Below are 15,209 nucleotides of genomic sequence, written 5' to 3' on the forward strand. Positions count from 1 at the left end.
TTAAAAAAAGGATTTGATGAATTCATAGAGGATAAGGCTATCAAGGGCTATTAACCGCGATGGTTATGTTCTACCTTTGCTGTCTGAGGTAGTATGCTCTGAATACCAGTTGCTAGAAGGATGGGAGGTAGAATAGCAGGCATGATTCCAGTCTCTCTCTCTCTCTCTCTCTCTCTCTCTCTCTCTCTCTCTCTCTCACACACACACACACACACACACACAAAGATTTATACAAGGCTGCATTGACGCATCAGCCATTGTTGTTGAAGTTGCTTGTTGCTTCTTCTCCCCTTCTGCCTTCAACAATCACCAACTGTGGCTCCGACTATACTTGATGCTTCTGCATTGATTACTTTCACTTTAAGCCAATTCTGAGTCAAATCCCTCTCTGCGGTGACCTTCTGGGCATGCTGAGATGAAGGGCCGGGCTGACAACTTAATTGAAGCCAAAGGCTGCCTCAGACACAAGGATCTCAGATGGGTTTTCTTTTCTTCTTCTTTTTCTTGCCTGAGATGTGCCTGGCATCATTCCATCAACAGATTTTCCAGAGAGAAAGAAGATTCCTGCACACATTCTTAGGAACAGAAGAAGATGCTTTGTCAAACCATTGGTTCATCTAGCGCAGTGCCATCTACTCTGACCGGCAGCAGCTCAGCAAGATTTCAGGCAGAAGACATTCTTAGTCCTACCTGGAAATGCTGGGTGTTGAAATTTGTGAAACAGATTCTCTACCACTGTGCTATGGTCCTTGTGCAAGGCTGGCTCAAGACTTTCTGCTACCTGAGGCAAACAAGAAGATGGTGTCTTCCTTCCCATTCAACATAAAATAAAAAGGCAACCAGATATAACTAGAAAACCTGCCTTTAAAGGAGAGGCATGTTTGTTACTTGAAACCCGGAAGAGGGAAGAAGGTAGCACAATGAATGCAATAGAAGAAACCAGGCAAGGAGAAAACAACCTCCTAGCCAGTCTCCTGCCATTCCACTCCACCCCAGCCATCCGCCAAGTCTCAGGTGCACCATCTTGGGTTGTGACTAGTCAACAAGAGCAACCTCTGCTTGGGTTCAAGTGCAGACCATCAGATCAGAAACAATGTGTTAACATAATTGTCTGGATGCTTGGCAGAAGCAAATGGCAGCCTTAACTTGGCGGTATGATTATTTGATTGGCTAGAGCATGTCAGGGCATGAGGATGAATTTTCTCCCTTTGCACATCTCATTCTGAAGGGCTTGTTACTGCTTTGAAAATCAGTGCTCAAAAATCCCATGCTCCAAGTGGCACTCATAGTAAATATCACACACAGACACACACACACATGTGCACATACACACTGACACACACTTCTGGATGAAAGGCAGCCTTACATGTGTCTACATCTCCCTGGGCTGCAAGTAGAGTTGAGCTGAAAATTTCTGAGAATTTCCTCTCCCCCACCCTTCACAAAAATACAATAATTTTTCCACCGTTTTCGGTAGGGTAGTCACCATTCTTCCTCTACGACACCCAAGAGTGTGCTGGGCATTGTGGAGGATGCAGAACTTAATTGCTGCTAATATCGCAGCAGCAGGAGGGGGGTTAAAAAAGGCAGCATGCTTCAAAATAGCAGTGGCTGGAAATTGCAGGTGAGCAGAGCTCTGTTTCACTCAGATCCTGGGTACAAAAATCATCAACATCATCATTGTTATAATTTTATTATTTGTACCCCACCCATCTGATTGGGTTTTCCTTTTTTATATATATATAAATATTTATTAAGGTTTTTCATAATAAAACAAAGTCAAAAAAGATACACCAATAACAACAATCAAACCAAGAATCAAAAAAGAAAAACAGACAGAATCAAAAACGGCACAGCATAAAAAAGGAAAAAGAAAAAAAAGAAAAAAGAAAAGAAAAAATTATTCCTTGCATTTACTATCTCTACAACCCTCTTTCCTGACTTCCTCACATCTCCCTTTTCTGTGTTCTCCTTTACACAATCAATTTTAGCAATTTCCTACCCTCTTTCCAATCTTGTTCCATATTGTATACTTCAACCTATTATGCGTTTACTTTCCTTCTCTTTTAAACATATTTCAGATGTTCATTATAACTTAATCCCTTGTATCATTTATTTAATCACAGCATAATAATGCTCTGGTCTTACCCCTTCTTTTCCACATCATTTTTTGCATATTTCTTTTTACCAATTTCCTAATGCCATATTATTTTTATATCCAACATCATTTTAACATTCAAACATTTTACAATGTTTTTGTAGATATTCTTTGAACTTCTTCCAGTCCTCTTCCACCGATTCTTCTTCTGCCAGTCATTTCTGCCAACTCCATATAGTCGATCACTTGCATCTGCCATTCTTCCAAAGTGGGCAAATCTTGTGTCTTCCAATGCTTAGCGATGAGTATTCTTGCTGCGGTTGTTGCATACATAAAGAGTGTTCTATCTTTCTTTGGCACCGATTGGCCGACAATGCCCAAAAGGAAGGCCTCTGGTTTCTTAGGGAAGGTACCGTATATTTAAATACCTTTTTTAGTTCATTATATATCATTTCCCAGAAAGCCTTAACTTTCTGGTTTCTCCTCAGATCGTATAAATCTTTCGCCTTTTACTGATTGGGTTTTCCAAGCCACTCTGGGAGGCTTCCAAGAGACTTCTCAAAGGCATCTGGTTGGAGAGGCCCACACCCAAAAAATGGTTTCTTCTCTCCCTGGAAAAGCAGTCAATCAAATTGTTTATCTACTTATATCATTTATGTCCCATGCTTTTTCTCCAAAGAGCTTCAGGTGGTTACATGGTGCTTCCCCCCTACCCTACCCCTCATTTAATGCCCACAATAACCCTGTTATTAGGATGAGAGGCAGTGACTGACCCAAAGTGAACTGCATGGCAAGTGTGGATTTGAACCCTGGTCTCCCAGATCCTATCTTGACATACTAAACACAACACCACACCAGCTGTCTCTCAGGCTGGTTTTTCTGACAAACAAAGTAGAGCCCTTGGAGTGGTCATTTTCACTCCACACTGGCTGCTAAACAACCTAATCCATCATTATGTGCTCATTCTTAAAAATGTTGAAAACATGTTCTGTGGTGTTCAAGGCATGACCGTCAAATCCTTCTCTTAAATCCATGAGCTGGTACACTTTGATAAGCTGGCACTGTAGCAAAGCAAGTAGCTAGAATGTGCCACCCTGCCAATGTGCCACTCTACTTCTGTATCTTTCCAGCGGTCTGTGGCTGACCTACAATCCCATGCAATCTGCACCTTTTTGGCTGGCTCACAGTGGTGGTGGAGGTGGTGGAAGCTAGCTCTGTTGTGTCAAAGGGGAGAAGACAGATTAACTGCACGTTCTCTTCAGATGCTCATCAAGTGATAGCTTTGCTCCAAAGGATGTGTGTGTCACCCTTCCAGTGGAGTAACATTTTGAGAGCACAATCTCAGCTTGCACTTGTATGACTCCTCTGCAACATTAAATTGACCCTACTTCTTTCCTCTCGCATGTCACACACTTTTGGGGCTATAAAACTGGATGGTTGTTTCACACATTGCATCTTTTTAGGGGCACGCCTAAGACAGACTTGTACCAGAGCATCTGAAGCAACTTTCTCAGGGTTGAGAGTCACATGTGTTTACCTACACAGGTGTTATAAATCACCAGGAGACCTTGGTGGTAACAATTTATAGTCCAACTTTTCTCCAGTGAGAGCAAGAGGGTTTGCATGGTTCTCTCCCCACCTCCATATTATCCTCACAACAGTCCTATAAGAGGCTGAGAGCTGGTGACTGGCCCAGGGGAATTTGAACCCTGGTCTCCAACAGGGGAAGAGCCTTACTGACTCAGGTCAGTAGTCCAGTTAGTCCAGCATCCTGTTCTCACACTAGCCAGCCATATTCCCATGAGAAGCTGACATGCAAGACCTGAGTGCAATAGCATGTTCCTGAACTGCTATGCTACACTGGCTCTCTTCTCTGAGATGTTTGGTAGGGCAGGAGACTCCTAATCTCAGGATTGTGTGTTCAAAACCCACATTAGGCAAAGGATTCCTGCATTGTTTCAGGGTATTGGATTAGATAACCCTCATGGTCCTTTCTAACTCTACAGTTGTATCTCACACAAGATTTCTTTTAAGGCCCGGGAGCTTTTAAGGGCTCCCCTCCCCACTGTATGCACACAAAATAACGTGTTGCTAAGCCACCAAGCAGTGCAGGTCAAAGCAGGACAAGCAAGCACAAGCTATTTTGCATTTTCTTTCTCTTGCCAAGAACTTGTGCATGCCTATTGTTAGAGCTGATGCTTTAAAGTGTGTGCATGTGTGTGAATTAACATGCAAGCAAATGTACAGGTTTGTAACTTAATAACCCATTGTATACTGGCAGGTTATTCTTCATGCTCAACTGCCAAAAGTACCATTTTGCATGGTGTTAACTCAAATGTTGTTTGAACTACGGACTAACTTTCAGTGGCTGCTTTTATAGTACTGCTTGGCTGAGTTTGGGGAGAGGAATGGAGCCACTGAACGTCTTGCAGAAATATTCTTAAGTGTTGCTAAACTGATTTAACAAGGCCGGAAGGCAGAGGAGCAAAACTATTTCATACAAAAGTGCCTTTATTAGGGCCAATCGGTACAGCAGTGTGGAACTGGCCTCTTCAGTTCATCAGTTTTCAGGGAAATTCCTTCTCCACTCCTTGTGGCAGAGAAAAGTTGGATCACATACACCCACAGGTGAAATCTCACTCCATGGCACTGTGCGGAGTTGGATGAAGTAGCCTTAGCCCCTACATTCTGGTCTGCAGTATGGGGGGGGGGGGAGAAATAATATTGCCCTACCTTACCTTAGTTCTCGTAAAGCAGAAGTTTTCAACCTTTTTGAGTCCACAGCCCCCTTGACCAACTACATTCTTTCTGCAACACCTCTGTAGGTCTCAGGAGCCCAGTTATGTCACCCCTTGCCTACAGAGCTGGCAGCCTCCCACCCTTATTTGAACACCCTCCCTTGTGGAGTGTTCCCTCAGCCTCCTCTCCTCTCCTTGGGAGTCTTCCGGGCAGCCACCGCCCCTGGTCACTGAGATGCTGCCCCTGCACCAAAGAGAGGTGCTCTATTGCAGTGTTTCCCAACCTTGTGCCTCTAGCTGTTTTTGAACTACAACTCCCATCATCCCTGACTAGCAAGACCAGTGGCAACGGATGATGGGAATTGTAGTCCAAAAACAGCTGGAGGCACAAGGTTGGGAAACACTGCTCTATTGCTCTGCCCCACAGGGAACTGAGAAGAGAATGCCTCCAGCCTTAGTGGCCTGACAGAGAATGGCCAAAGGTGAACGTGAGGCCAGCACCTTACTCACCTTGGGAGGCAGCAGTGGCAGCAGCGGGCACTGCCAAGACAGACTGGCTCCCCATCAGCACCAGGCACTCAACTCCCAAGCAGGCCTTGCACACAGCAAGTACAAGAAAAGCCAGTGCAATGCCTGCCTCCCATTTGTCTGTCCATTCCCAACAGCAAGTGTTGGTGGACTAGCTGGGTGGGCTCCCTCCCCCACTTGCTTGCTTACTCCAAGGCCACCTCATCTTCTGGCAACCAGCACCCCCTGGTCAGCCCCAGAGGCATCATTCGCGTGGGGAGCTTGTAGCCAGGGCTGCTGCAACAAACAGCTGTGCAAGCTGGGGGGGGGCAGAGTTGAAAGAGGGACAGAGGCCAGTGTTGCTTGCAGTACCCATGACCATCTTCCAGGGGTTTCACAGCACACTGGTTGAAAACCACTGTCTTGCCTTATAAAGCTACTCTATATAATTATACCCATTATAAGTGCTGATTATAAATTATTAAACTACCACTTCTCATCTGCTGTTGTACTTCAAATCATGCGTTTTAACATTTTAACATAACCATGACTTTTTTTTCAAATATTCTGAAAAATATTCCCATTCTTCAAGAATTTTTTCTTCATTCTGTTCTTTAACTCTCAGTGTTAGTCTAGCCATCTATTCCATCATCTTCACGAGCCATTCTTCTTTTTTCATTGGGATGCCCTCTTCTTTCCCAGAACTATTGTTATCACTATGCAAATATAGGGTGATTTAATCCATTTATTAACTGACAAAAATGTGTACAATTAATTGACTAGCATTTCTATACAGCAATAAAACAACAACAGCAATAATGTGTGTGTTTTTAATGGCAATAGCAAAAAAACATTTTTGTATAGCAAAACAGCGTCTATTTTGCAGAGCAGAAATCATCTGTCTACACTTGTGATTAGTGGGGTCCCTTTTACATGCGGCTCTCTAAACCTGCTGAGCAGAGAAGCTGCTTTCACATCCTTTCTCTCAGCATCTAGGATGTTCTTAGATTGCAAGGGCACCCTCTAGTGTTAAATATCTGCCACACTTTATCGTTCTAAACTCAAGTGGATCTTTAGCAAATATATATATATGTGTGTGTGTGTGTGTGTGTGTGTGCTCATGGTGCAGTGCAGAGTGAAATAAGCAAGAGGCAGGTTCTTAGCTCCTAGGGGCTTGCAGCCTAGACTGGGTGGCAAGGAGGAAGGTTAATCAAGGGAGTGGAACTATGATAAGGTAAGAGTTGCAAGCTCTGAATGTAAGCAAAGGTCATTTCCAGCTTATCTGGTTTTTGGCCATTCATCCTAATGTGTTTGAACAAAGCTTGCAGGGAGGTTATATGATGTCTCATCAAGCAATTGTTATCCCACACTTTCCAGTGCTTTTTCTTGTAGCTTTACCCATTGAATACAAAAGGTGTTTGGGGGGGAGCTGTTTGTTGCAGAGGAGCACCAGACCAATTTTAAATGTACAACTTGAATTTGCTGAAATGTGATTGAATCCAACTTCAAAATTAGTAACCACCTGGAAGCACCATTAATTTCAGAATGTAAGGAATTAGAACTAAGTGTTTTTTCAGTGTGGATTGTGATGAAAGGATATGTTGACCTGCAAACGTCAAAATTTTACCACCACCTCACTTTTTGCAAATGTTGAATTGTGGCATCCTTGGTTTCATTTGCTTTGCTTCTTTAGTTGCTGAGTTCCATGGCTTATATTTTGAAATATACTGTCTTTTGCTTAAGGATCAGCAGCTTTTAGCTGACATTGTGCCCATAGTTTATCATTGAAATGAGCTGCATGGAAATTGATATTCAACATAGAAGCCAAAAGTTTAACTGTAGGATAATTCCTTTATTAGGACCAAGTAAATAAAAATGTTTCTCTAGTAAAAAGCCACAAGAGCATCAGAAAGCATTTGAAACCTCATCTGCACTAGACATTTAAAGCACTATCATACCACTTTAAACAGTCATGACTTCCCTAAAATATCTTGGGAATTGTGGTTCATCAAGGGTGCTGAGAGTTCTTAGCAGATCCCTATTTCCCTCTCAGAGCTCCAATCCTGAGTTCCCTAAGAAAAGAGATTGACTATTTTAAAAACTCTGGAAATTGTAGCTGTGTAGGGGGGAATAGGGGTTTCCTAACAACTCCCAGTGCATATTTTTTTTTGCTGGATATTGAGCAAAAATAAATGGGGATGCAGTGGAGGGGGGGGTATTGCTGCACTGGGTGGGGGAAATTCCTCATTTGCAGATTGTTGTAAAAAGGGATGGGGCAGGGGGCATAGTTGTAGGGTACAGCACAAATTCAAACCTTGCTTCATTCCTCAGGCCTGATGTTCTCCACCCTGTTCTGTGCCAAATGCTTAAGTATTTGAAAATTACCTGGCATCACTTGTCAAAAGGATGACAATAGAAAAGAATACCTGGTCAGCCTTCCAGAGATTGTCACTTTTTTAAATGGGTGATGTCAGTTAGCAATAGTTAAGCTACAGATGTGATAAGTGATATAATATTTATATGATCATTTCAAACTCTGCTTTGAGCCTTAGCAAAGACTGTTACGAAATCAGCAGAGGTTATTTTGCCTGCATCCAAGACCTGGCAATTTGATGGCACTCCTTTTTTCTTCCTGTTTCTTTATGAACGATGTCATAATGCGCTGCGCAAAAAGTCACACAAACTCACCGAGCAAGTGCCCCAGCAAAGCACGCATAATGCAATCAAGTTATCAGAAGTCATTTTAGCTAGTGAGGAGGCCCTTCATGATCTTATCAGCAGGGAGTTTGAAACAAACAGGCCTGATTGACAGAACAGAAGAAGGAAAGCTAAAGAAGACTTTTCCAGCTTGGGAACTGAGGGCCTTTCATGTAACAAGGTGACCCCACTTTAAAGTGGAGAATTAATGATGTTCTAACACTCTACTCAGCCCACCTTTCCTTTTTGCCACTTGAAATATCCTATTAAATGTTAATGCATCAGGAATGTGCCGACTCTGCTCCCATTTTTCCTCCAGTGCATCTTTAAACTATTGGACTACACTTCTGATGGCCAAAAGGGACATCGATCTGAGACAAAGATGCTGTATGCATTCTGCAGGCCTTTGATGCTTAATTAGATAAACCAAGGGAGATATTAAAAGGAAAGTAATTAAAACCAGAGTGCTGCGAAGTGCTTTCCTCTAATACACAGTGCAATTAAACTGCATGTGAAACCTTGGACAATGCCCCAAGAGCCAGGGAAGAGGACCTTTGTCGAAGCAGCATTTCCCAATTTTCAAATTGCCCCCATGGGGCGCACCCCAAAGATTGTGCATGATGTATGTGCTCTTTCCCCCCCCACACACACACACCCCATCTCCACCTCTGTTGAGCACAGAGGCAGAAGCTACTCTGCACAGGAAGTCATCTTCTTGCATAGCAACAAAGAAAAGAAAAGAGCTTCCTCTCTTGTTCTGTTCATTCCTAAGCACCAGCAGCAGCTTCCTGTCTAAAGCATGGAGTTGCTTTGATTTAACCCTGTTGAAAGTGCAACAGCAGGGATCATTATGTTTGTAACTTAAGGGTTACAGAACATCAGCTAACCTAGGGTGGGATTAGAGGTTGTTTTAGGGTAGTGCGGCTGGTGCAATCACATTGGGCACCACCCTTCAAGGGGTGCCAAAACACAGGGTGCTTTGAGAGCACAAGGGCCACCACTGGTGGGGTACTGCTTAGCAACCAGGCAATTCCATGATATTTGCCAAGTAAGCACATGCCCTGATTGACTGTACAGTTCTGAGGGAGTCTGCTTCTGTTTATTTGGTTAAATGTCATTCTGCTATGTACAAGGACTGGCTTAAGAAAGGCAAAGGTCCTCTGTCTCTCCAGATACCATACACCAGGTTTTGTTCAGTTTTGATCTGTAAAGTGTTATCAGGATTTCTTTTATCTCTGGATTTCAGCTGCATTATTTAAGTGCCTTTGCCCACAAATCCCAGAGTGTTTGAGGAGTAATGAAAAATTCACAGAAAACTGGGAAGTCTTGGATGAACCCTACTAGACCTAGTAATCAGCTAATTCCACCTCTGTTCCAACCGGTTCCCTCTTCCAGCTTTCAACTGATAAAGTTCCATCCACCAGCCCATTCCATGTTCATTCCAGGTTCCCCAAAATTTTCAACATTCCTTACTCCAATAAATTTCATCCCCAGTTGCCTCCACTCACAAACCCCAAACCTGGTTCAGCACACACAAGTATTAAAAACTTGATAGGTTTTCTTATAAAGTATTTTCAGTGCAGTTTACAGCTGAACCAGAAAGTCCATTTGAAACCAGCAATATCACCTCCAGATGAAGATGAGTAGGATTCGTCTGCTCACTCCCCTTGCCCTAAACACTTTAAATTCAGCACTTAATAAACATTTCAGGAAGTGAATTTCCATGCCGGATTGCAAATCTGTCTGCTTAGCAAATGGGGCGAATTATTCCTACTGCATTTTGGTTTTAAACATTATTATTATTATTATTATTATTATTATTATTGTTATTGTTATTGTTATTGTTATTGTTATTGTTATTGTTATTATTTCTTCTAACAGTCTGAATCCCTTCAGGAAATGTTCTCTGCTTTGTAGAAATTAGACATCTCTTTGGAATATTTCCATTTCCTCTCATTGAATTCTTGGTTTAAAAAAAGAAACCTTGGTGGGTCAGTTAATAGGAAACATGCAGCCCAAGCTGTTTGACTAGTACCTCCCAGTGTGATATACTGTAGAAAGGGCAGATGCTGTCAATATTGATTGACCACAACTCAGGGCTTTTCTTCCTTTCCCCTTTCTCATATTGCTATAAGTGCCTCTCCCTATAAAAATCAAAGAAGAGCTGTGCATACACTCATGAGCACATGCTAAACATTTCTAAAAAGCATATTAATTGGCACAGCTCCATACAAAATTACTTAGAAGGAAATTGCACCGTGTTCAAGGGAGCTTTCACCCAAGTAGTTGTGCACAAAACTGCAACCTTATAGAGATGCCCTCTGTTATATCAAGGCAAACTGTGGAACAAAAGCTTAGGGTTCACCAGCACTTACGTTTGCTCTGCATTTCTAGGAACAGGTCCGGGCTTCCCAGGTCAAGGTCCGACAGCATCCCCACCCCTCCATCAAAAATTTGCTCTTTATCACTAAATTGGAGCAATTGGCAATCTGCAGGAAACTCAGTATGTAATTTACTCCAATTCAGCAGTAATGATTGAGTTTTCCTGTGGAAAGCAATGAGGCAAACCAAAAATGCTTGGATACAGACTGGGAAAGAGTGGACCTCTGCCTAGAAAGCATGGGGCAAAAGAATGGGGCATGCATGAGCCAATTGATGGGGTTAATGTTGTGGAGAAGTGTCACAAAATTTCTATCCTCAGGCCACACACAGCTATATCAAATGCAGCCCTCCAAGCTTCTCTGTCTGATCCTCAGGACTCTCCTCAGGTCACAGCCTCTGCCTAGTCCCACCGACCCTGTTTCATACATTCCTTGAGTGGTTTTGCCTGGCTGGAATGTGTCCTTGAACTCTGGTAATGCCCCTTGTTTCCCTGGATGGAAGATAGTGAGGGATGTGTATTTGTAGAAGCCTGCTGTACAAAGGCCCCATCCATCATTTACATGCAGCCCCCAGAAGGCTGCTGAGAAAGGAATGCAGCCCTCAGACTTGGCCCTCCAGATGTTTGGGGACTACAACTCTCATCATCCCTGACAACTGGTCCTGTCAGCTAGGGATGATGGGAGTTGTAGTTCCCACACATCTGGAGGGCCGAGTTTGCCTATGCCTGCCTCAGGCTAAAATAAAGTTTAAGGAAAACTCATCAGTGCTCAATCCCAAAACGGATTTTTTTTTATTTTAAAAAACCTCTTTGACAAAGAAATGTATAGACCATTGTGCTCTCATCCTTACAACCATCCATCTAACTTTCCTTGTTCTGCGCCTTTTCTCAGGTCAACCACTAACAGTTGCCTGCAAAGCATTTTTTGGGTTCAGCGGAGAGTCTGGTCCAATGATCTACTGGACACGAGGAGAGAGATTTATTGAAGAGCTCGAAAATCACATTAAAGAAGGGGAAATCAGGTACATGGCACCACTCCAGAATTAAAAACAACAACAGCAACCACCATGTATCTCAAAATTGTGTACTTAGCAGGCTGCTTGTGTTGAACAGAGAACCATTACCTAGTCTAGCTGTTGGTTGATAGATGGCTAACTCCTTGGCATCATTTGGGCTTGTGCTTCCTTCTTGTTCCTGAAGAAACTGTAGAGATTCTGCAAAGATGTCTCTGGAGTCCCTTGTACCGTCAGTGACAGGCTGCCCTTCTCCCTCCTCGGGGAAAAGCCTGCAAGTGCTGCACACATGCTCCACGCGGCTCGTGAAGGGGAACGCTGAGCAGAGCCTGGGATGCATACAGGCTCTGCTCAGCGCTCCCTTTAAAGAATTTTTTTTCTTGCATTCCCCCTCTAAAAACTAGGTGCGTCTTATGGTCAGGTGCATCTTATGGAGCGAAAAATACGGTAAATATATTGCAGCAGTGTACAGGGGGTGGGGGTGGATTAGGCTGGTAAGACCGCTGGTTGAAAGAAATAAAGAAAACTTCAGGCCTTGAGTATAGGTCTTGCATGCTGCCAAAGATGGAGTCAAGAAGTTAAAAACAGCACACGCTGGCACATGCATACTGACTTGAACAAACTAAACTTGGAGAAGAAGGAAGCAAAGCCTTAAAGGAAGTGATCTACTTTACCAGCAAGTAGTTACTGAAAGAGAAGGAATCAGGGAAGAGGGGGAAGAGGTTGCCTTTCTGTCTATCAGCTCCCACTGGTACAGGTAACTTACTACAAGCCTTGTTGTAAGGAGCACTTATTCACTCTTAGATGGAGGAAGTGAAGGAATGCTAAGAAGGAAGAGAGCAGTCTGTAGGGGACTGCCCCCTATCCCAAGCTGTGTTGAGAGCCTGGGGGTGTCTGAGAAGTGCTATGGGGACTAGTATTATGCTTTCCCCCAGTTGAATCATCTGCTCCTTGAAGAAAGCCCCAGACACAGTGCAATACCCCTTCTTTTTAGCCACACGCCTCTTTCTTTCTTTGGCTTCCTAACTGTTAAAGTAACAGTAAAAACCAGCAACCTGTCTTGCCAGTAGCACAGAGGCAAGAAGTCTGACTCTTTAAGAGAAAAGCTCAGCCCATATTGCCATCATCCAGCAAGATGTGGGATAACTCTGAGGTCTTTCCCTGACATGGTGGGGTCCACCTGATCCACTGCTGAAAGGAATGGCTGATTGGGAGGGGTGGGGGGAGAATGGAAGAGGGAAGAATGAAATCTCCTTGCCAGGTGGGTTTTTAAGAGCTGTAATAAAAACATTGTGTAAATCGAACTGGTCCTCTTAAACAAGGAATAATAGTCTTTAAGCCTGCCTGGAGGGTTGTGAATTGTGTCTGATTGGGAAGCAACCCGCAATGAATTTCAATACTGCCGCTTCTGCTGTAACAGAGGAAAATTGTTCAGTTTTGAATTTTACTGCATATAAATCACCCTATCAGTTGCTAATTTTTCTCTTTCTTTGGTTGAGCCCATAAAACAGTGTACAAATTTCTCAAGAGGCTTTCCCAGAAACTATTAAATTGTCTATCCATTTCTGGTCCCCTACCCACCCCCTTGCACACCATGTTTCCTGTTTATTTTATTTTAAGATAAGAAAAAATGAGATTCATACTGGGTTGCATGAAGAGTGAGGATGGAGGCACATTGAATTAAACCCTTATTTTACCCCTCCTTGATTAATTTACCTCTTTGCACTCTCACCCACATGAGATAATGAGGGGGATAGTGAAACCTCCAACAGCGTGAGGAATTATAGGAAGGAGCAAAGCGACAAAGTGAGAACACTTATCACTGCTGTTACATAGATGGTTTGTTCGATTCTGAGAAGAGGCCAGGCTTCCATGGGAAGCTTTCAGGTGCAAGCAGAAAATCTGCAGTCTAAGTGTACCAAAATCTGTATGACTCAGTCGTGGGGTGGGGGGGAGGTATCAAAGTTGTAAAAGGCCTTGAGTTTAAATTTGATACAGTTGCAAATGTGGCACTCTGTCGTTGCTAGTCATATATGAAACCAGGTCTCATCAACATCTCCATAACTGGCTCAGATACAAAGAACATCATCCCAAGCAGGGGCAGAGGAAGAGGGCAGTGGGGGTGGGTCGCCCCAGGTGTCACCACTGAGGGGGGTGACAAAATGCCGGGCAGCACTCACTGCGGGACCTGCAGCGTGCCCAAGCCACGCATCTGTCCTGGGAGTAACGTGGTGGCTTGGGCACCCGCAGGCTCCGTGCTGCCCCAAACAGTCCGCCCACTGCCTCCCCCCCAGCTGTAGGGCGGCTGAGTGGGAGGAGGCAGGCAGACTCCTCAGAGGCCCACAGAGCGTCCTGCCCCAGCTGACCCCACCCCATGGGCGGCTGGCCTTGCCCCTGGGCACAGGGCACACATAACACCCCAGGCACCCGATTGGCTTGCTCCACCGCTGTTCCCAAGGCTTGTGTTTCAAGGGCTGGTCCTGCTATTCATGCATTTGTAAACTCAAGACCTGATTAAGGGCCACAGTGCAGCAGGCCAGTGTTACCAAGGGAGGAGATTGACAACTGTGTATTGCAGTAAGAAAGACATGACGCTAGCTTGGGATCAAAGTGGCCAAAACTTTATTGATTGCAGATGTAAGCTGGATTTTGGAATTGGCACAGAGCAAACCTATTGCTGGTGAATATCTCCATCCAGGGCAATCCTGGCAAATGGACACCATCCATTGATGCATATCTAATGGGGAAATCCCACCAGGATGCCATTTAGGGATGTTCTACAGGCCAGCAGCCTACCTCTGGGCTTTCAGACAGAACCCTATCCGTGGACCCCTTTACTGGGGTACCCAAGTAGTCTGGGGTACCAGATTAAGGATACAACCCAATGTCTTTTTCTGCCAAATGTTGTGTCAAGAAGCACAACAGTTTTGTGTGAAGTGCTGTCGTAATTTATGATATAACCCCAAGAGGAATTCAGCATAGGGTTACAGCAATCCTTCCATTAGCACAAGCACTTCTGATTGCCAGACAGAATGATCTCCCCTCTTCTCTCCCCACTGTTTTTTGGGATTCTACCAACCCCTCCCAGCACTGGGTAGGGCATATGGAAGGAGGCAGAAAGCCCTACTGCTCAAACAGACGTTATTGTGGGGCTTCCACAAATGGGACTCATTAGCTGAATCTGGCCCACTGTGTGTGTTTTCCAATTCCACAATCATAATTCAGGATATACATGGGAGTTGATGTTCTGAAGATCACATTCTTAGATCACTGCAGTTTCCCCCAGCATATTTGTGGGAAAGGGTCACTGCATAACTAAAAGAGAAAGCTGCCTTTTATCAGGTCAGACTATATCTTCTCCTAGCCCAGTATCATCTACTCTGACTGGTAGCAGCTGTCCAGGATCTGAAACAGTCATCACTCCCACCAGATGTTGCCAGGCTCCAACTCCCATAAGCCCAAGCCAGCATGACCCATGGACAGGGGAGATAGGAATTATACTTCAGAAACATCTGGTGGGCCACAGGCCTGTTTTAACCGGAAATGGCAAGGACTGAACCTCCTGCATGAAAGCATGTCATTGCCCTTCTTTTTCATCTACCTCTTTTCCTTGACCCACTTTCCCCTCCACCACAAGATAATTTTTGCACTCATACTATAATGCAATCCAGAGGAAGTTGGGGGGAGGGAGAGGGAGAGAGAGATGCTTTGTGAATAAATCCAATCCATCTTCAGTTTCCCTGCCAATGTGAGCCTGACAATCTTCTAAAAATGAT

The 15,209-nt window shown here is 44.0% G+C and overlaps 1 protein-coding gene across 5 annotated transcripts in view; it reads left to right on the plus strand.

The window, feature by feature from the left end:
- Positions 1-15,209, plus strand: part of IL1RAPL2 (interleukin 1 receptor accessory protein like 2) — a 495,328-nt gene that overhangs the window by 450,267 nt on the left and 29,852 nt on the right. For all 5 annotated transcript variants that reach the window (XM_079962769.1, XM_079962770.1, XM_079962768.1 and 2 more), the window contains one exon: positions 11,313-11,442. In XM_079962769.1, coding sequence (XP_079818895.1) covers positions 11,313-11,442 — 130 coding nt within the window. The remainder of the gene's footprint in view (positions 1-11,312; positions 11,443-15,209) is intronic.

This window comes from Podarcis cretensis, assembly GCF_951804945.1.
Source record: "Podarcis cretensis genome assembly, chromosome: Z".
NCBI lineage: Eukaryota > Metazoa > Chordata > Lepidosauria > Squamata > Lacertidae > Podarcis > Podarcis cretensis.